Source organism: Taurulus bubalis (assembly GCF_910589615.1).
Source record: "Taurulus bubalis genome assembly, chromosome: 16".
NCBI lineage: Eukaryota > Metazoa > Chordata > Actinopteri > Perciformes > Cottidae > Taurulus > Taurulus bubalis.
The window spans coordinates 16336774-16357823 of NC_136604.1; the positions used below are offsets into that span (position 1 = coordinate 16336774).

Below are 21050 nucleotides of genomic sequence, written 5' to 3' on the forward strand. Positions count from 1 at the left end.
GTCCATGTCAACCATCACAGTGCAAAGTAGTAACTGCAAGTTGAGGAAACCAATGGTTGAATGCCTGAAAGAAATGCGCAGACCCAAGTACTCACACCATAATGCACACTAGTTTCATATCATATACAAGAAAATACAGGTCTGTCACCTATTAGGTTAGCCACCTGCCTGTTGCAATTTATTTCGGGGGTCTAACAATTTTTGTCACATCATTTTCCATTCCTGTGTCACTGTTCCTCTTTCCTTTCTCTGACATTGTCTCTTTCCCTACTCTGTCTTTTCTACACCACAGGTCTACTCTTGCAAAGCCAGTCCAGCTTGAAACTGCCAGTGTGTGTGTGTGTGTGTGTGTGTGTGTGTGTGTGTGTGTGTGTGTGTGTGTGTGTGTGTGTGTGTGTGTGTGTGCGTGTGTGTGTGTGTGTGTGTGTGTGTGCGCGATGCTCCACCCATCTCTTCCGTATCTGACACTTGAAGCAACTCCCTTCAAAATATCCAGGTGAGACCGAGTTAGGCAGGGACACCAGGGCACAGGCAGGGAACTTCTCTATTGCACTGCTTTCCTGGGTCTAAGGTAAGGGTCTCTGTTTATTTATAAGAAGTGTTATATTAAGACAATACATGGAATGCAAATACATTTCAGTTTGTTATCTGATGTATACCAGAAAGGATTCAAGGGGACAAAGTATAGTGTGAGAAGAAGAGATTCTAAAAGGGCAAGACTTTTGTTCATTCTGTTCCTTTTCTATTGTAGAAGTGAATATCTTGTATGTCTAAAAATAAAAATGGCGCGCACAAAAGAGGGATATTTGTAAAGACAGATAACTGGAAGCTGTGCAAATAAAACTATGCACATATTGCTTGTGCTCTACTCCTCCGGCTGATACTCGTTACTTTGAAAAAAATGAACAAGGTCAGGTTGAAGGTATAAAGGTGAGATGTGCGAATGACAGGAAAAGAAAGAAAAGCAGAGCTGGGAAGAAGAAGACGAAGAATAAAAGCTCACAAGAGAACTTCAACCCCACCTTGTTAGCTGGGAGCATTGACTCATACAGACAATGTATGCTCGGTGGATGAAAAAGGTATTTGAAACTAGCTCAACCTGTAGAGCAAGTAGCAGGATCTTTCACTGTGCCAGATAAGGCGGTTATGTATAAAATGGGCCAGATAAACCGGGAAATATGGAGAACTGCACTGAGGATGAAGAATATAAGTGTAAACTGTAGCAGGGTATTTTCTAACTACCCCTGCCCTTATCATTCTTCACCTGTTTCTGAGATGCTTCTCATGTTCATGATCATTCTCTCATGAGAAGCACAACTCTTGTTCACTGTGTTAGACTCTCGATAAAGCCAGTAGCGCTGTATTTGCATCGCACTGAGAAGGAATAGTGGAATCAAATGCTTCACATAACCTGGTTTCTCAGTTGAGAAAGCATGATACAGCAAAGAGAAAGACAAACACGCAGCGAAGAGATAGACGAGGCCGGCTGCTGTCGGCACGGAAGGCAACATTGCAATCTAGAGCAAATAGGAAAACAAATTGTGGTCCAGCTTTGTCATCGCCCTGAGACAAGATACACTGATGTCTGTGAGGTTTTTTCTTTTTTTGCTCTCTGGAGCTGAATGTCACCTCAAAGTTTGTGTATGCTTGTGTGTGTATTGTGTATTAAATTGGGAGATAACCCACACTGATAAATTGCATGTTCTTAATATTACCTCTGGTTGTATTCTCCACTTATTTAGGAGAGGGCACATCAGCAGTGATGGAGCGCATCTGGCTTTCAGTAGCCGATGTTGTGACCGTGAAGGCATTCATTGAGTCAAGTCTTTTGCTGCTGTGTAATTTAATAGGCAGGACTTCTGGATGAGAGAGAAAATAGCAACCGATTTTGACAGCTGTATGTCAACAGTGATGCCAACAATGCAGAAGGAAAGTGTTTCTGAATTGAAATACTTTGGATTAGACGAGACAGAATTGAAATGGAACAGTGGGCAGCGAGGATGTTATCCAACTGTTTCTCGGTGCACCATGTAATTGTGGAAGAGAAGCATTTTTGTTTTTGCTGCTAAAAAAGAGAAAATTCTCGAGAAATCGTAACCCTTTAACACTTTCATTTGGCGTTGATTTTGCGGTCCTTGAATACAAAAGTGGTACGGTTTCCAAGCCAGATTCCCATGAGAAAACTTTTAATTTTTATTTTATTTTACTGCAGCAGGGTCTGCCCTGCTCAGTTCTGGTTCCCGGTTCTCCCGTGCCTTTCTTCCCTTCAGCGGGCCGAGCAATACGGCCTCCAGTAGGGACTGGTGGAACAGAGGCTGCTGCCAGGCGTGGAGCTGCAGGTTGAGGGTGGCAGCGAAGTCCAATGTGGGTCTGTCCACGGGAGACTGGTTGCTGGTGGAGGCACGCTGGACTTTCTGGTGAAACTGCATGATTTGATCTGATTTTGCATGGAAAACGACTTAGTGGTACCAATGACAAGCATTAAGAATAGAAGAAATAAATTATTCTTGATTAAACCCCTTAGGGAAATTCTTCTCTGCATTTAACCCATCCTAATTATTAAGGAGCAGTGGACTGCCCTGTGAGGCCTGGGGAGAAACTAGGGGTTCAGTGTCTCGCTCAAGGACTCTTCAACATGAGACTGGGGATTGAACCGGCTACCTTGGGGTTACAAAAGGACCACTCACTCACAAAAGCTGCTCACAGTAACTTTAAACACTCATTCTGCTTATGCATTATTATTATTATTATTATTATTATTATGCTTATGCTTATTGAGTCTTTCTAAGCTGAAATCATGAACATCGAGAATCCAGAACTTGTCTATGAAATCATTTATTCCCTGCGCAGAGAAGAGCCATCCCCAAGCAGAGTCACTCTGGACTCTGCTCAAGGATGTACTGAGGATTCACATTTTACATGGGCACTTATATACAGAGAACAAAGATAGGTTAGAACAAAGAAGTCTGTGGTTCCAGGTTGAGGCTAGAACAAAGGACCAGACCCCCTGGTTTTCTTCCTGCCCTTGATTCATGACCTGTCGGCAGACGTGAGTGATACTTGATAACAGCTACGGGAGTGGCATGCATTTAACATCAGACAAATGAGGATACAAATAACACACACACACACACGCACACACACACACACACACACACACACACACACACACACACACACACACACACACACACACACACACACAGAAAGAAACACAGAACTGGCTATGCAGTTGATCCACAACATCTCCTCTTTAAAGTCTGCTCACGATCAGACCATTAAACCCACATGGTGATGTTTTAACTAAAATCCCCTTTCTGTCTCAGAGCACGGGTCCCGTGGTACGATCAAGGCATGCTTAACATTATCTGATGAAATGCTCTCCCTGAACAGTCCTTTGAAGAACCAAGACGGGCACTTGGGGTTACAGACATGGCTTCGGTGGCCTGATCAGTCTCACTGTTCAAATAGCTGGCTGATCGAGTTGAGAGTATTGGTTTGTCTTTGCGGCAAAGGGAGGCTCCGATGATGACTCACCCTCTAATGTATAATGAGACAGTGCTGAAAAGGCAGCTCTGTCTAAATATGGATCCGGTATGACTGGAAATTATGTTTGTGACAATTATGCCTGGTTGTTTTGTTGCCTCACAACTGATCACCACTTCAAAAGCACTTTTTTGTTTGTGATTGTTTCCCCATCTTACAGGGATGGGGAATGACACAATATACAAGTTGTAATAGATTTTTGTGGTATCGCTATTATATAGTATTACTAATATAGACAAACACATATTTAAGGAGGAGCTTTGTCCAATCTGATAAAATAGCCCTGCCGATGCCTTAGCGGTGTCATCAGGGTTATGTCGGCTTTGACTTGTAGACTAAATATCTATAATACAAAGTATGCATTATAAACTGACATTAACCGTGTTTCTAGTCACATATTTCTATCCACATTTTGTAGTAAAGCATTAGATAAGCAGGCAGAAAACGGCAGAATTTTGTCGAAAAATAGCTAATGTGATGAATAGATGATGGAAACGCCTTTGATGAATACATTTTTTGAATTGAAACATCGCAAACGTCCTCACAGGGCAACCCACTGCTCCCTAACCAAGGATGGGTCAAATGCAGAGAAGAAGGGTTTAAATAAAGGATCATTTCTATTTCTTTCTTTCTTTCTTAAAAACACTTTCCGATTGAAAAGAAACACGACGAGTGTCGAGTGTGTGGACGTTTACCAAGCAGAGAGGGTGTAATAAAAAGTCACTGTCTGGTTGCATTATGGGAAATGTAGGATCCAGGGTTTTTGAGACTTTACTAAATGTGATGGACTAAAAGTCAGGATAGCTCAGCTACTGTATCGATTGCGACCCTTCTTTTTTAAATCTGTTGTGTTTAAGTCCTCCAACTTTAGGAAGGTGCAATATTAAAATACAGGAGAATCTGTTAAAAACTTGCTGTGAGCCTTGCTTTATGAAATGAAATGAAATACATGAAAAGAGGAATGTGAGGTGCTCTCTATCTACTAATCGTAAGGAGAGTGCTTACCTTTTTTTTTAACTACTTTGTATTTCTTCCTTTACTCAGGTTTAGATCATCAATAACCTCATCCCTACAATCCCATCTGGTCTCCTGAGGAGCTCCCTCAGCCTCCTCTCCCCTCCCCTCCACCTCTAAGGCAGCAGTCATGAACTGGTCTGCTTTGGAGTCCCTCCTCAGTGGGGTCAACAAGTACTCCACCGTGTTCGGCCGCATATGGCTCTCCATGGTCTTCGTCTTCCGGGTGATGGTGTTCGTGGTGGCGGCCCAGCGTGTGTGGGGCGACGAGAGCAAGGACTTTGTCTGCAACACGGCCCAGCCGGGCTGCAACAACGTGTGCTACGACCACATCTTCCCCATCTCCCACATCCGCCTGTGGGCCCTGCAGCTCATCTTCGTCACCTGCCCGTCGCTGATGGTGGTGGGGCACGTCAAGTATCGTGAGAAGAAGGACATGCAGTACACCACCTCGCATCACGGCGCCCATATGTATGCCAATCCCGGGAAGAAACGTGGGGGGCTGTGGTGGACGTACCTGGTAAGAAGAACACGTACAAGTTTATTCTTGGAGCCTTGCTGGAGATGTTAAAACAGTGTCGTGTAAAATGTCAAATGTGAAAAAAAACGACACTGCAGTGCTTTTGTCTTGACAGGGATTAGTCATTGTGGAAGTGTCAAAAATAATTGTCATGGCTATTTATATAAGGCGGTTTATAGATGTTTTTCTGACGGCTTCTCTTGGCCCAATGAGAAACAAGTTTCTCCATCCCTCCAAATTGGACTGAAGCTGTGTAGGATGTTTATCTTTTTATTGTAGATCCTGCATTAGGTCAATTGTCTTCATCCAGTAATTATCAACCTCAGACTAGTACTGAAAAATCACATCAATATTCTTTGAGGCAGGATCGACTTTTGCCTCGTTTATTTTAGCCTTTCAGGCAAATGTATCTCCCAGTTTAACCCTGATGAATCTTTTCGTAGGTGAGTCTGATTTTCAAGGCAGGCTTCGATGCCGGCTTCCTCTACCTCCTCTACCACATCTACGAAGGCTACGACATGCCCCGCCTGTCCAAGTGCTCCCTGGAGCCGTGCCCCAACACAGTGGACTGCTACATATCACGTCCCACTGAGAAGAAGATCTTCACCATCTTCATGGTGGTCTCCTCTGCCTTCTGCATCCTAATGTGCATCTGTGAGATGGTTTACCTCATCTGCAAACGCATCCAGAAACTCATTAAGAGGAAGAACGACGCGGAGAGGAGGCTGTTCGCCGAGAATCATGAGATGACACCGCTGGCTGCTCCCAGGTCAGAGTTCCGGTCCAAGGCATCAATCAGATTGGATCCTACGGCCTCAATCCAAAATCTCAGTAACATCATGGAGGAGGAGACATTATTGAAGAAAAAATGATGTCCTATATGATAGTGACCATGTTGAAAAACTGTGCAAAGTACTGGAGAGGGAAATGCAAGCAAATGCATGAATCTGACTCCATGAGGAACCGCTGCTCAACATTAAAAAGATATCTATCAACTCAAGGATTTCAGAGGGAGCATTTTGTAAATAGTGTCATGTCTGCATGAATGCACACTGTATGGATGCAAATGAACCCCTCAAAAAGGGAGATTACAGAGGAAGTTAAAGGGTTTATAATAGTTCATGGAAATTGGTGTCTGTGTAAGAGAGAGAGAGAGAGAGAGGGAGAGAGAGAGGGAGGGAAGAGAGGGAGAGAGGGCGAGAGAGAGGGAGAGAGAGTGAGAGAGAGAGAGAGAATATATACATGTGTGGATGTAAGCATATCTGTATTTGAGTTTTTTGTGTTTGTATTGTTCGCCAATTGTACCATTTGTAAGCTATATTATAGTTATATCAGGTGTATTTGTACTGTGATGTAAATGCACTATTTAGAGCTAACCCTTTCCCTAAGAATACACACTGCCCTCTAATGTGGAAAACAAGATAAAGCACAGACAGCATTTCCTTGAGGAGTGACGCAGTGATCATCAGAAATCACTTGAAAGGTTTTTGTTTTCAGATATGCAATATAAAGAAAATGTGCTTTAACGCTAAAGAGGTACTTTGAGTCCTGTTGGAATTTTGTGTTCTTAATTTCTTCTTTTTATAATGATACATTATGAACCCATCAAAAAGATTAAACAAAAGATGTTTTGGTTGGTTATGAGTGAAAGAATAATAATATAATATACTCCAGGTATGATTGTTTTTTTTTATTTATTAATGTTTTCTATAAAGTTGCTTCACTTTTAAAATATGTCTTTGTATTTGTCTTTTGTTCTTTTTGAAAGACTTTTCATCCATCAACAAATGTACTCACACATAGTTCCAAGTACTATTTACAGAAACATAAAAATACAGCAGAAAGAACAACAAGGATGAAAACAGATGTCAGGATAAACACATAATATATAGTATCCAAGTAGGTCAACAAAAATAGCTGCATATAGATATTTTTTAAAAGGTAGTTGAATTCCTTTGTATGTGTACACATACTTGGCCAGTAAATCTGATTCAAATTGTAATTTAGAGCTATACATTAAGATGTTGTATCTGACTGTGAAGATACGGATGGGAAAGGACCCGTTTGGTTGCAAAAAAACAAATGTTAAGCATAAAGATGGGTCCATATCAAAACTTTGCATTGCATATTGTAATACTGAAAGATCTAAATGAGATTTTTTTTTTAATCATTAAAGTATAGGAAGTCAAAACTCAAACAGACTCCCAGTAAACCCAGTCTACATTACAGAATGACACAGTGAGTGGCTAACTCGATAAATATCTGGTTCTATTCATGAGAGGGATTGGGTACAGTGATTCATACTTATGTGCTCCGACGTCATCACTTTTCCACTCTACCGTCCAATCAGAAGCCAGTGACGCGCCCGCGGTGGTGACAGACCCGGAAATGCACCAATAGCCGCCGACCCTGAGCCGGACGGCGCTGCGTCTGTATCCGCCTTCACGGCTCTGCCTTGTTCAAGTCTGTCAGAAATGAGTTTCCACTACGGCCAGGTATCGAAATACTACATTTTGTGTTTAGTTTTTGTTAATTACCACAACATGTGTGTATTGTTAAATAACTGTAATATCTGTTGTATTACCTTGATATGACGTAACTAATGTTTTAGGACACTAAAAACCCCAGCGACGTTAACGTTAGCCATTCATTTGTTTGCGATAACAGTTTAGTAAACAATGGAAACTGTTGACGATGACATCCAGTAGCTTATGTTACGCTGGGTTTCTGTGAACGTCCTAGATAAACAATATGTAAGTGAATGTTAGCTGCTTCATTATTCCAGCTGTGTGTATTTTACCAAGGCAATCTGGATTGTTTTGTTCGTGTGTTTCATCGCAGTCTTCTCAGCAAAATACCGCTACAGCTTGTACTGTTACTTTAGTGGTGTAACACGTATATATATATATATATATATATATATATATATATATATATATATATATATATATATATATATATATATATATAAACACGTATATATATATATATATATATATATATATATATATATATATATATATATATATATATATACACACACACACACACACACACACACACACACACACACACACACACACACACACACAGTACAGGTACTAGTGCTGTATGGAGAACTTGTAAAGTTCAGAAGTAGGCTAGGAATGTGCCGCTCCAGAGTCTTGGAGGCTTTTAATAGGATATATTAAACTGTTCATTAGTATTAGTATTATTAATACTAATCTGTAAACAGTAATGAAATGTTGAATTGATATCTTATCTTCCAACTCTGTATCCTTTGTACACTATAACAATGAATCATATTTGACAAACTAATTACACATTTTGTAATGTGTGTGTATATATATATATATATCATCATATATATATATATATATCATCATCCCACCACTATATATATATATATATATATATATCATCATCCCACCACTATATATATATATATATATATATATATATATATATATATATATATATATATATATCAATGGTACTCAGAATGTAATACTTGAATGGTTTCTATCTCTCTCTCTTTCACTATAAGAGGCTCCATCTCGCCACACACAGCTGGTGTATTCCTTGTACTTCAATTCAGTTTATTTTGTATAGCCCAAAATCTCAAATTACAAATTTGCCTCCGAGGGCTTTACAATCTGTACACATTCGACATCCCTGTTTTACTTACTTATCTTACTTACTTGTGTCACCCTTCACTGTAGGGCTATCCGGGAGGAGGCCACCGACCAGCAGCTGCTGCTCAATACGGGGGAGGCAGTGGTCCTTACGGGCCGACCCCCTCAGCTCCGTACGGCGGCGCACCACATCAACCAGGTGGTCCTTATGCTGCGTATGGAGCGCCAGGTCAAGGAGGGCAGTACGGGCATGTACAAGGTGGTGTCCCTGCCGGGCATTATGCGGGTTACGGGGGACAGCCTCACGCAGGACAGCCTCACGGAGGACATTACGGACACCATGCTCCTGCAGGTAACTATGTGCAGGGACTAGAGAGGCTTCTGGGCCTGTGTGAGTCGACAGACAGACAACAGACATATTCGGAACATGAGGAGACTGCAGATGGGCTCTTATTCGTTGCCTCTCACTCATTTTCTGTCCCCCCATCCCCCTCTGGTGGGATGATGGATAGAAAATGATTTACGTTCCCAGAAAGTCATGTAGAGACGGGTTTCAGTTTGTGCCCCTCAGCAGGATTACGCAGCTGGAGTGATAACTCCGGTAATTCTGAGTGAGGGCTAAACAGAGTAAGAGACAGATGGGTAAAGAGTGTGTTGTGTGGGTGTATGTATGTATGTGTGTGTGAGTACACTGTTTCCTGTCGCATCTCAGCCTAAATCAGAACTTGAAAGCCTAAGTTGCTATCACTCCCCACAGGGACAGAATCCTTCAGGGTCTGGCCTTAAGTGTCACCTGTCCCACTCTCCCCATTCATTTTCCTGACAATCAGCCCTGCCTCCCCTAGTCTCATGCTATATTTTCTAACACCCCCTTTCTCTTCCTTCATGTACTCAGGTAATGGCTTCTTGCCCCGACACCATCTCCCTCTTACTCAGATGACACTTGACCCTGAGGCTATCTTTTTTTCTTTTCACAACATGTGCCTTATGAAACACTGGCCATGTGTAACTAAGGTTGGGGAGAATACACTGGCAACCAACTGTACCAGTCTGATTAATTACTCCCAAATTAAGCTGTTTTTCCTTTACTGGAAAAGTAGTCACTTTTTTTCTTTTTTACACACATTCCTCCTGCATAAGTCAATACTACCGCTTATATAATGTATTTTATTGTAGGAATTTCACGAGGCATATCATTCCATGTTATAGTCAATAAACACCCTGCTGTTTACCAAATCAGTGCCTTCTAATCTCCAAAGCTAAAAGATGGAGTCAAGCACAGATGTATTATTTTTTATGATCAAGTTGCTGCTAGAGAGCCAGCTCAGTTTCAACTGTCAGACGATAGCCGTGTGTTCCTTCATCTCTCTTTTACCATTCCTTTTACCATCCCCGACCCCTACCACACACACACACACACACACACACACACACACACACACACACACACACACACACACACACATTCACATGTTACTCCCCAAAGCCTGAGAGCTTCACTGAAATAAAAACTGGTAAAAAAAAGACATAATGATGGAAAAGACATTGATAGCTGGAAACAACTTGTCGTGATGGGCATCTTCAAAGTCATTCTGGGCCACCACGTCTCTCTTCACCGCCCCGTCAGAACTCTGATTCTGTCTCTCTGTAGGTAACGTTCCTCCTGGTGTGAACCAAGAGGCGTACCAGTGGTTCCACACTGTTGACACAGACCGCAGTGGCTTCATCAACCTGAAGGAGCTGAAGCAGGCACTTGTCAACTCCAACTGGTCTGCTTTTAATGACGAGACCTGCCTCATGATGATCAGTAAGTCGTACAGTTGCAGCCAAATGAAAAGCTTTTTCTTTCTTAAAGTATTTAAGTATAACTTACAGAGACCTAATTGTCTACAGGATGGATGAGATAAAACAATATTTCGGAAAAATAAATAGATAAAGGAGTGGTGGAAGAAAGAAAGTAGGCTGCTTTTATAAGTGTGCAGACCCTCTAAAGTTCACAAACGTCTCAATCGAAATGTCTTGTTTTTCTAAAAGGAGAAGTTTAGGCAGCCAAGAGGAGTCTGCTTTAAAGTGACGTGTTCGTCTTGGCACTTGTCAGTTGGACTTGTATCCCGACATTCCAGTTGTGTCAGTCAGTGACTAATATGTTCCTTTGCCATAACAAGAATTGTGTGACTCCTGTGTGCTGCTTTTGAATAATAGAAGGAGAAGATTCGTGATGATGGACAAAGGGCTTGCTCTATGCATGCCCCAAGTGCTTTTGAGAGAAGAACCTAAGTGTAACCGCAGAAAACCATCTTGAGTAATTTGTGGCTAAATGTCCTGTGCTTTGTGTTTTTTCCTACAGACATGTTTGACAAGACGCGTTCCGGTCGAATGGACATTTTTGGCTTCTCGGCACTGTGGGACTTCATGCAGCGGTGGAGAGCGCTCTTTCAGCAATGCGACAGAGACCGCTCAGGCTCTATCAGCGGCGCAGAGTTACACCAAGGTAGCCCCGTGTGTGTGTAAAAGACGCTATAAATTTGTCAAAAAATCTGACCGGGACAATTGGGGGTTTCAATCTCACACCGGGATTGTTTGAATAATTAAGCCTGAAATAAAGAAAACTTTCAGCAGAGAACAACAATGAACTCCTATCTTGTGTGTCTGTGTTCCAGCCCTCGCTCAGATGGGCTACAACCTCAGTCCGCAGTTTTCCGAGACGCTGGTGCGACGCTTCACCGTGCTCGGCGGACGACCCGGCATCCAGCTGGACCGCTTTATCCAGGTGTGCACCCAGCTCCAGAGCATGACGCAGGTCTTCAGGGAGAGGGACACGACCATGACGGGCAACATCCGCCTTAACTATGAGGATTTCATCTCCGGGGCCATCACCAGGCTCATGTGAGCCTCGGGCCACCGGCAAGCCCGCTGCACTGTGGATTCATCGTATCATTCCATGTCCAGGTCCTATTTTGCTCGGTTTTTCAATGCTCTGCCATAAGTGCCTCCATCAGTATGTGTACAGTATCTCAGCCAGAACACAGCATTCCATAGCTTGTTGCTGTAAGGGAGTAAAGCCTTACATCATGCATTTGAACAAACTTCATTGGCTGTTTTTAAAAAGGCAGTGGAAGCCTTTACTGGATGGCTTGACTTGCACCAGGCGCAAGTGTGAAAGTGATCGTTTCAAAGTTGACTGATGCCATAGAGCCCCAGTTATATTTTTGCAATGAACTGCAAAAGAGGCCATGTTTGATTTACTGAACGTTGACCCGACAACATTCATACCCGATGAATTTTCTCATTTTCTTATTAACGTGTTCCTGTGCCATTAAGATGACGATCGGGAATATTCATCAGGGTGTTTCCATGCAATGGTTGCACATTGTTTTGAGCATTGCTTTATATTAAATTGTGTATAATTAGCCAAAATCAAGCCATTTTTGTTCTAATATTTGAATTATTCTACTCTGACATTCAGTGGAGTGTTGCTGCCAAAGCTCTGTAACAAAGTGGGTAGAAAAGAATAATTTATTATAGTTTTCTGCTACACTGCACTCCTGTAAGCCAGTATCAACCATGAATAAAAAAACAATAATCCGTGGTGAAAAAAAGATACAAATTGTTCTTTATTATGTTTTCCGCTTTCCCAAAAATTAAATGGATCTTCAGTGTTTGTTGGGCCAGTACTTTAAGAGATAAAACACTCCAGTCAGGTGGTCTGAAATCCGATAGCATCATGGTTCTTAATGCCAAAAACAAATAAATGCTTTTCTATCATGTTTTAATGTATTCATATTCTTCACACAAATGAAAATGTTCTACACTTTTAAGAAGCCGCATACTGTAGTGTTTAATCCAGCTCAAAAGGGAACGTATTGCGTAAATGCAGTCTTAAACACTTTACTGTCAGCGTGACAAATGTGGCAAATTTCTATCGACATGTTTGTTATGGTCCTTAATGGAGGTAAATCACTTTAAAATTGATATTTTATATCCAGCAGAAGTGCAGTTGTAAACAGCAGTCACGGCTAGTTGAAATCCAGACCCTACTCGTGACCTCTGCCCACAAAATGTCCCAAATCAGACATTAATGTCTCCTTTGTCGGGCAGATTGGCCGCACAAAAGAGCAAAAGCGCCTCCGTCTTCCCCTTCCACACCTGGCGCTTCTTTCCCCCGCCATCTGTTACTCTGCTTCATCACTGTCCGTGTCGAGAGTCCTCCTGCTCCTCCTTGTCTCTTTCCAAATCAGAGGCAATCCATCAAACTCTCTTGTGCATCTTTTTAGGTCATATCTCACATCCGTCTAGTTCTCGCCCCTCGGCCTCCATCTTAATCTAAGGCTAAACTTAGCTGTCCCATGTCCTTAAGATCATTCTGTGTCACATTCTCCCTGCCATTTGACACATCACCTGAACGTGGACCTGGTTTAGTGTCTGGACCGCTTTCAAACTATTGAGTTTGGGGACTTACAAAGCGTGACCAAAGGTGCACCACGCTTGAAGGTTTCAGCCCACAGAGAGCGTTGCGGCAGCTTTCTCTTCTGGCTTATGTGATTCAGCAGTGATTTAACCTCAGTCCTGATTGTCATTTCCTGTGTAATGAGGGAATTTCCCTCCACTGACCATGCCTGACATCTGTAATTACCTTGGGCGAAGAGCAGGTCTGTGGGGCTTCAGTTAGAGAGGATGCCACGCTCCACTCTGTCAGCATCAGTTTGTGATTTGGAGTGATAAAATGGTTGTATTTTATACTTGAAACTCTTGGCTAGTGCAGCTCTAAATCTCATTTACTAATAAGCAGGAGCTGATGAAATAGTCCTGGCGCTGTTATTGTTGCTGGTAAAGCAGAACTGGCACAAATAATGTTGTTTTACCCGCAGGGGATGAGCACATTTCACTTTATCTGAAAGGACTCAAATGCCAGTTTTTGGCAATTACAAGATGGACAGCAGAGAGGGAGGAACAGCTTAAAAGAATCATTTTGAAGCGTGAAGCATAATCACCCACACAGAATTTCTGTTAATCACAATAATTTCAGCAGTCTTTAGAAGTAATGACAACATACATTTTTTAATTTAACTCCATTTTGTACACGTTCTCCCTCTGCACAAATCACCAAATGAGTCGTGACCGGTCATCCACGGCTCCGACTCATTGTCGCTCCACGACTGCATTCCAACCGCTAAAGATCATGACATGCATGGCATAGTTTTGTGGGAAACCTTTGGGCCTGCGAGTTGAAATATCGACGTCATCAATCAAATGGAGCCTTACAAAGAACATTTACTGATTCACTTACCCAGAAACTACAGTAGCATATTTTCTCTGAGTCAATGCTGCAATGGTTTCCTGCAGGGTGTCTGAAACATACACACTTTCTCTGCGTCCCTCATAAGCAGTATACAAAATCAAAACTCCTGAAACAGTTTGTGTTTGTATACAGTTTACCAAACCTCTAAAAGTGTCTGTCTTTACATGTCAAACTGTGCTTTTAAACTAAAAGAAAACTATCATGTCACTTGAGGAGTTTGTCACCCATAGGGGTTGTTCACGCCGTGTTGCCGTATGACACAATACTGCTGACAGATCTGTCAGCCTTTCATGAGTCTTCCTTTAGAGGAGGATTTTCTGCAATTTTATGTCTTCCAGGAAGGGAAAAACATGCATTGTAGGCCATGTTATGTAAGGGCACAGCTCCCTTAGACTGTAAAGACAGAAAGCACATGAGGCTCTGTGATTATTATTTATTATTATGAGGAAATTGTTGTTTCAGTTGTATAAGGATGCATTACTTTATAAACGTTATAATATTGTTCCTTCATAAATGATGTAACCTTATTAGTGGATCGCTGACAGACCTCTAGTTTCAACTGTTGTGGCTGATTTCCTTCTTCGATTGTTTTGGTTCTGTGCTTTCTGGCTGTCTCCTGAGCAGAACAAGGCCACTGCTCCCTTCTAATCTCTCATGGGCTGATGATGTTAAATGACTTTTACAGTGGTACTTTACACCTAAAACAATCTAAACACAATACTTAATATTACGCATTATTAGAAAACATTTTCCCTCCACATTTCCGACGTCACCCATTAAACAGAAAATGTTGTCGCTCCTTTGATTCTTCGGGTTCATGCACTTTGAGCTCAGTAGAGAACCACCCATGCAAGAGGTTACTAGCACCTCGTGGGTGATTGCATGAGCGGACGTGGATCTTTGGGGTGGGAACAGTGGAGGCTGTTACTACTTATATCTGGTTATCTACTATTATCACATATATGTAAGTCAAATAAATGCCCTTTTATAAGGGTTACACTCTACTAATGCCACTTAAGGTGATTGACTAGTCAATGGCAGAATGTGCTGTTTTTTTCAAGTGGTTTAGACCTGCCAATCAATGCAAGCTAGAGTATATAACTATTATATAACATTTCCCCTCCACAGAACTCATTTTATTTATCTTGAATTAAATACATGTACTATATTATTGTATATAAAGTGTAGCCTAGTGTTGCACAATGTATATGTCCCAACTTCTAGCAGTACCAGTGGTAGTAGCAGATTCTGTTGATTCCCTTTGTGTGTCCTCAAACAATGAACGTAAATACATGTATCGGCCTTCCTCCTCTCGACGTAGTGTACTATCATCACCGCTAAGCGGCGCTAAAACACCGAGAGAAAAAACGTTGCAGCAAAGCGAGGCTCGTCAGCCAATGAAACGTAACCAGGAAGCTTACAGATCTTCACACCGGATGCTGCGTATGTCCGCTGCTGCACCAACGTGCAATCGGTAAAGGTGAGTGGAGACAAATTAACTATCGCCATTATCAAAATTACACAGAGACAAACACCACTTGTTTCTAGTACAGGCAGCTGGTGCGGGTTTAGCTGTGAAAGGTCCATCACTGGATTGTGACGTCACGTATCACGTATAGTTATTTAACGGTAACCCACTGTGAGGTAGCCGGTTGCAAACCGATTCATAATATGACTTTCACGCAGTAACTAGTGCTACAAAACTCAACATGTATCGATGGACCTGAGAAAGTAGACACAAATTAAAAATGTACGCATATTTGTTTAGTTCGTCATAGTCCTGTAAGGTTATTGGTTTGGCCGACGGCATGCTAAACTTAATAGCAAATTTGACCATGTCATTTTAATTTCTTAGTTACAAATAAACGGTTGGGCTTTGGGTAAAAAATAGTCCCCTTTCTGAATCAAGGATAATCGCTTATCACTTCGGCTAAGAAGCAACGCACAAACAAAATGATTCATAATGTAGTTTGAAGTTGTAAATGTGGAATAATATGAGTAACCTTGCTAGCTAGTTACATTCACGTTGATGTAGCCAGGCTAACCCTATGTTGGCATTGCCAGAAAGGGGAGGGTTTGTTTAATCTATTTGCGTTCAATAAACTGTCGTAAAACTGCGGACTTAAACATTGTGAACAGTTGCTCGGCTCTAAGCTCTAGTTATGTGTTGTGTTATGTGTTGTGTGTTGGAGCTAAAACGAGATGAGGATTGCATGAGGCCTTCATGTCTGTCTGCCTGACGTCCTGCGTGTGGCATCAACTGGTTAATGTTGCCCAACACAAATGAGACATGTTTGTGTGGATACAGTGTCTAATGAAGACTGTTATTGGTGTGACTAGCGTTGGTTTGATTATTCAAAATGAAAAAACGTTATCACTTTTTCTCCTTTTATGATTTGAAACCAGTTAGAACAAAAACTGTTAAGTAATATTTGTCTGCCATGAGTTGCATTACATGTTGGCAATAGTAGCTACATATACGCTCTTTGATGCATGAATAGCTCAAAGTATATACTATAACATTTTAATCTATCATTAATGTTAGCTAGAAATCACTTGCAACTTAATGTAGTAATACTGTTTTTGTTTGTTATTCCTATGGAGCACCCGGGAGCCAAAGCGGAGTGCAGTCATGTGGCCTCTATTTTGGATGGCGGCGCGGACCTACGGCCCTTATATCACCTTCCCTGTGGCCTTTGTGGTGGGAGGAGTGGGCTACCACCTGGAGTGGTTCATCAGAGGGACCCCTAAACCCAGAGAGACAAAGAGCATCCTGGAGCAGAGGGAGGACAGGAAGCTGCAAGAACAAGAGGGCATGGACAGCACCCAGGTGCTTAGCCTGAAAGACAAACTGGAGTTCACGCCTCGAGCCGCTCTGAACAGGAACCGACCTGAAAAGAGCTAACCCGTGTGGGTTTAAGAGACATGCACTTATACCCTCCCTCGGCAGTAGTGTGCATTGGGGGCCACGGGGTGACATAAAGGGCAAAAACACCCATTCTTCCCATTTACTTCGGCCACACGTCCTCACTCATGCGCCAGCTTGCCCGTGTACATATCTGCTACATTTTAGACATCGCAGGGTAATTAAAAGGTAACATATTTGGTCTTTTATCGAGTCAAACACAACTTGTATGTGATTGTTTGATGTCACACGAGCCTGTTCATGCAATGATCAATAACTAAAGTGAGATACTATGATTAAAATACTGGAAACTTTGAGCCTCTGGGTGTCCAAGCTTTGAACTGATGACATGGTTTGGTGGGAATCTGTTATTATTACACAAATATTATTGTGTCTTTGCTGTTAAATCACACACAAATAAGATATGTCAAAGATGCAAATAATGTGCATGTTCCAAGCCTATCAAAAAGTTCTTCTCCTTTTAATCTTGTCTGTATGTTGATTTTTTTTTTTTTTAAAAGGACTGATCGTGAACATACAAGCGAAGGAAGAGAGGAGAGACGGGTCTTTGTTGGAGTTCTTTTTTTATCTCGTGTAACCTTTTGATGGTATGTAACAAAATAAGCCAACAATGCGGGAGGTCTCTCAGGATGTTTAAGCTGCTTACAGTCCTATTGTCTGGAAAATCTACACAGTACTTTCATTTTAGGAAGTCTGGATTGTTTGCACTTCATTCGTTATAATTATGTGTTACTGGTACAAAACACTATGATGAATAAAGGTGTGTTTGTTTGAAAGTGCTAAAATAAATCTTTATCACCAGGTACAGATTTTTTTCTTTAAAAATAATTTGGTCCGAACAAATATCTGATCCCACTTTGGTTATGAAACAATACTACTGCCAAGGACAGGACGTAACATCAAAGTTAAAGGAAGGAAGCAATGATTCTGCTTCAATTCTTTTCGAAGGAATGCGCTAGATACAGCAATGAATTCTGCCCCAGGTATGATGATGAAGTCTGGATTGTTAAATTCTTCGAATCTGGCTTAAAATCTATTTGTAGCTGTTGTCTGAGCAACAAGTAATTAATTAAGCCCAAACCTCCAGAAGTATAGGCTGATTCACAGATAGCTGCAAGAGGGTTTTTAGGGTGAGTCATACCTGTACAAGAAGTTGATTTCAGATGAAAGGATCCTTTTTTTCTCTCAATGATGTGAGGATTTTAGATGAGAAGTGTTTATTGAGAAATAATCAAAACTTGTTAGGGTAACAATTGAGTACATTTTTACTATAAAGTACAATAAAATACTCAATGAAAAAAATAGAACCAACTGCAAAATAAAAATCGGTACATTTGACTCAAAAGTGCACTAGAACCACACAACATGAATTTCAACTGTGATAGGGAACATTTAAACCATTCAATGAAGTTGGAATTGCAATATGTTTTATGAAGGTGAATCGTTTGACTAAGGTGTTTAGCAAAGTACTTTGCTGATTTCCCTCACTGTGTAACAGCATTCATTCATAACTGTGTATGACAACAATGATGTCAGGAACAATGCAAGAACACACAAAATCACACTTTTCCTGCCTTCCAAATTGCATACTTTTTGTTTTTACTGAACCGTCAGGGACTTATCTGTGTCCCCTCGTAAATGGCTAAATGTCTGAGAGTCTGCTGGGCTTGAAATGTACAAATGGGAACTGGATTACACCAAAACATGTTGTGTACAATTGTGTTTCTTTTATTTGACCTTCCAGGCTCTTGCCTCGCCAGAAGAGACGCAACTGTCAAATAATCCATTCACTTGATTTTTTTTTTTTTAACTTCTTCAATAACAAATATTCAAAATTGGTTAAGGAATAAACCAGGTGAGTAATATAGCCGATGCTTGCATTCCTCTGATTTCATGTGTTTTTAAATCTCAAAGTAAACATTTCTGTGTAAATTTAATTCGGCTAAATTCCCATGTGCTGTCCTCTTTGTTTATTTTTATTTTACGCCTCCGGGTTTACCCTGGTGACCTCGTGTTTATCGTCACAACGCTATGAACTGTGGGTAATTCCCTCTGGCAAACTGGCAGACTTAAAAAGTGCTCATAAAAGACTAAAAACGTCTGCGAGAGAGAGAGCACGCAGCGATTTGACGGTGTCACAGACTTTGATGGAACGAGCCCCAAAGTCTGTGAGTGTGGAATTTGGGATTTGGGCCCTCGTGTCCATGTATCTATTGCCCCAGTGCACGCTGGGGGGTGGGGGGGGGCACTCGGCGAACAATGCTAATTTAATTTCTGCCCTCAGCCAATCGTATAAATGCTGGTCATGGTCCCAACTCTCGACTCAACATTGTCTTTATTTAAAAATGAGAAAGCGCCGCTCTAAAATGAGCCAATCAATCCTTTAACTGCGTTCAAACGACCCAGTTAGCTGGATGAGAATGAACAGGGTCATGTCGGCCTGATGACGGCGATTAGTTACTACTAGCTCACTTCATCCTTTTAAGGGCAGCTTTCTTCTCTTTATCTCACAATCCAGCAGTAATGTCACAGATTTATAAAGTAGTCCAACAAAAACAATGATTCACCCTGGAGATTGTTTCTGTGTGATGATTCAAAATATACTTCTTTAGAATAATACAGTGTTTGAAGGAATATGAAGGAAGACTGCCACTCTACATGTCAGTACTTAAGTGATGCTGCCTGTGCCCGACATGAGCTTTGATCTCCGTGTGTAGGCAGAAAGTGGGAAAAGTTTCCACATATTCAATCAAGAAAACCTTCATTATCCTCATTATTACAACACGAGGGGTGCTGTGGTCAGGCAACAAAGATTGAACAAAGACCGCCATCAATTGAAGACGTACTCGCGTCGTAAAACGCTGCAAAATGAGGAAACTTTATGAAGCTTTTTAAATCCGACACCTGGTAACTCACAAAACACTTAGAGAGAACTCTAATAATTATTTTGTTGAAACTTTTACTCCAGTCCGACGTTAAATAATGAAACAGAACGGTCCGTCTCTCCGCACCCCAGGAGCTCTCTTAATGGACGGTAACCTCTCCAGAGTGCCGGGATAAGTACCGCCACGTTACCCTGCCAGCTAGTGAAATGGGGAAAGATTATGAGGCCCAGATACATTGGCACTGGAGTGGTGAATGCTGTGCTATCGGCAGTCATCAGCTTGTTCTGCCCTCTTAGCTTTGCTATCAGTGGAATGACTCGCTCCACTGCTGTGACTCCGCTTGTGCATGAGAGTCAATTACTTCAAGCTGGTGGGAAGTTTCCATTTGAAACTAGTGAGGATGGAGAAGCTGAGAGAGTTAACAAGGAGTGTGCTGTGTGAAAGGTGTGTGTGTGTGTGTCCGTCTGGGAACAATCAGAGGACAGGTCGGCCGTGTATAACAATGGCCCACAACCACACAGTACTGTGGGAACCGAGCACCGAGGCTCCTGGGAAGGGAGGAGGATGTTGGAGGTGCTCCATTGTTCTTGCTGGATGATGGGGATAATGGGTGCGGGTGATGCTGGCTGTTCCTTTTTTTATTTAAGGAGGTCCAATCCAACATCCTGAGTGGACAGGCCGGAGACGGTGTTCCCTTTGCTGCATGAACAATAGAGTTGTCTGCCTGCTGGAAGTAGTAGTAAGTATTAAACGTTAAAGCTGTAGCAATTGTTTGTTTGTTGCATGTAAACAAACAGTTGCCTATTTAAGCTGCCAACAGACATTGGGTAACATTAATATTCCTCTTCAGGTTGTGTTTCTGGCCCTTATTTACTCTACTTTGAGCTATTTTGGTCTCCTCTGATTATTACTTGCTTATTAACTTTGTTGTTTGGTTCTATAAACGACAGCATTCAGTCGGTTTAGCGTAGCACATCCACTGAAAACAGCTGAAATTAACAAGAGCAGCCAAACAACAACAAAACAATGAGCTGAAAGATGCTAAAACTGAGGAGGGCTGTAGAGTTGGTTCATATTTAGTCATCTGACTCATTGTTAATGTAAAAATATCGATTACTGCAGCTTTGTATTAAGCACTCAGACGTTAACCTCATAAGACTCCACTCTAAGTCCTCAAAATCAACCTATAATTCAATTTGACAACCAACAGCTGAAGAGAGACATA

General features: G+C 41.6%; 3 protein-coding genes across 3 annotated transcripts; all 3 read left to right on the forward strand.

The window, feature by feature from the left end:
• Positions 1-502: 502 nt before the first annotated feature.
• gjb9b (gap junction protein beta 9b) lies at positions 503-6807 on the forward strand. Its single transcript, XM_079232080.1, has 3 exons — positions 503-571; positions 4591-5080; positions 5524-6807. Exons 2-3 carry the CDS (start codon positions 4691-4693, stop codon positions 5950-5952), a joined length of 819 nt encoding a protein of 272 aa, XP_079088206.1. The 5' UTR covers positions 503-571; positions 4591-4690; the 3' UTR covers positions 5953-6807.
• A 709-nt stretch (positions 6808-7516) lies between these two features.
• Positions 7517-12474, forward strand: pef1 (penta-EF-hand domain containing 1). Its single transcript, XM_079231902.1, has 5 exons — positions 7517-7575; positions 8803-9067; positions 10367-10522; positions 11063-11206; positions 11376-12474. Exons 1-5 carry the CDS (start codon positions 7555-7557, stop codon positions 11603-11605), a joined length of 816 nt encoding a protein of 271 aa, XP_079088028.1. The 5' UTR covers positions 7517-7554; the 3' UTR covers positions 11606-12474.
• Positions 12475-15467: 2993 nt separating this feature from the next.
• smim12 (small integral membrane protein 12) lies at positions 15468-17735 on the forward strand. The gene is made up of 2 exons (XM_079232113.1): positions 15468-15494; positions 16619-17735. The coding sequence occupies exon 2, from the start codon at positions 16647-16649 to the stop codon at positions 16917-16919; it is 273 nt and encodes a 90-aa protein (XP_079088239.1). The 5' UTR covers positions 15468-15494; positions 16619-16646; the 3' UTR covers positions 16920-17735.
• Positions 17736-21050: the final 3315 nt, after the last annotated feature.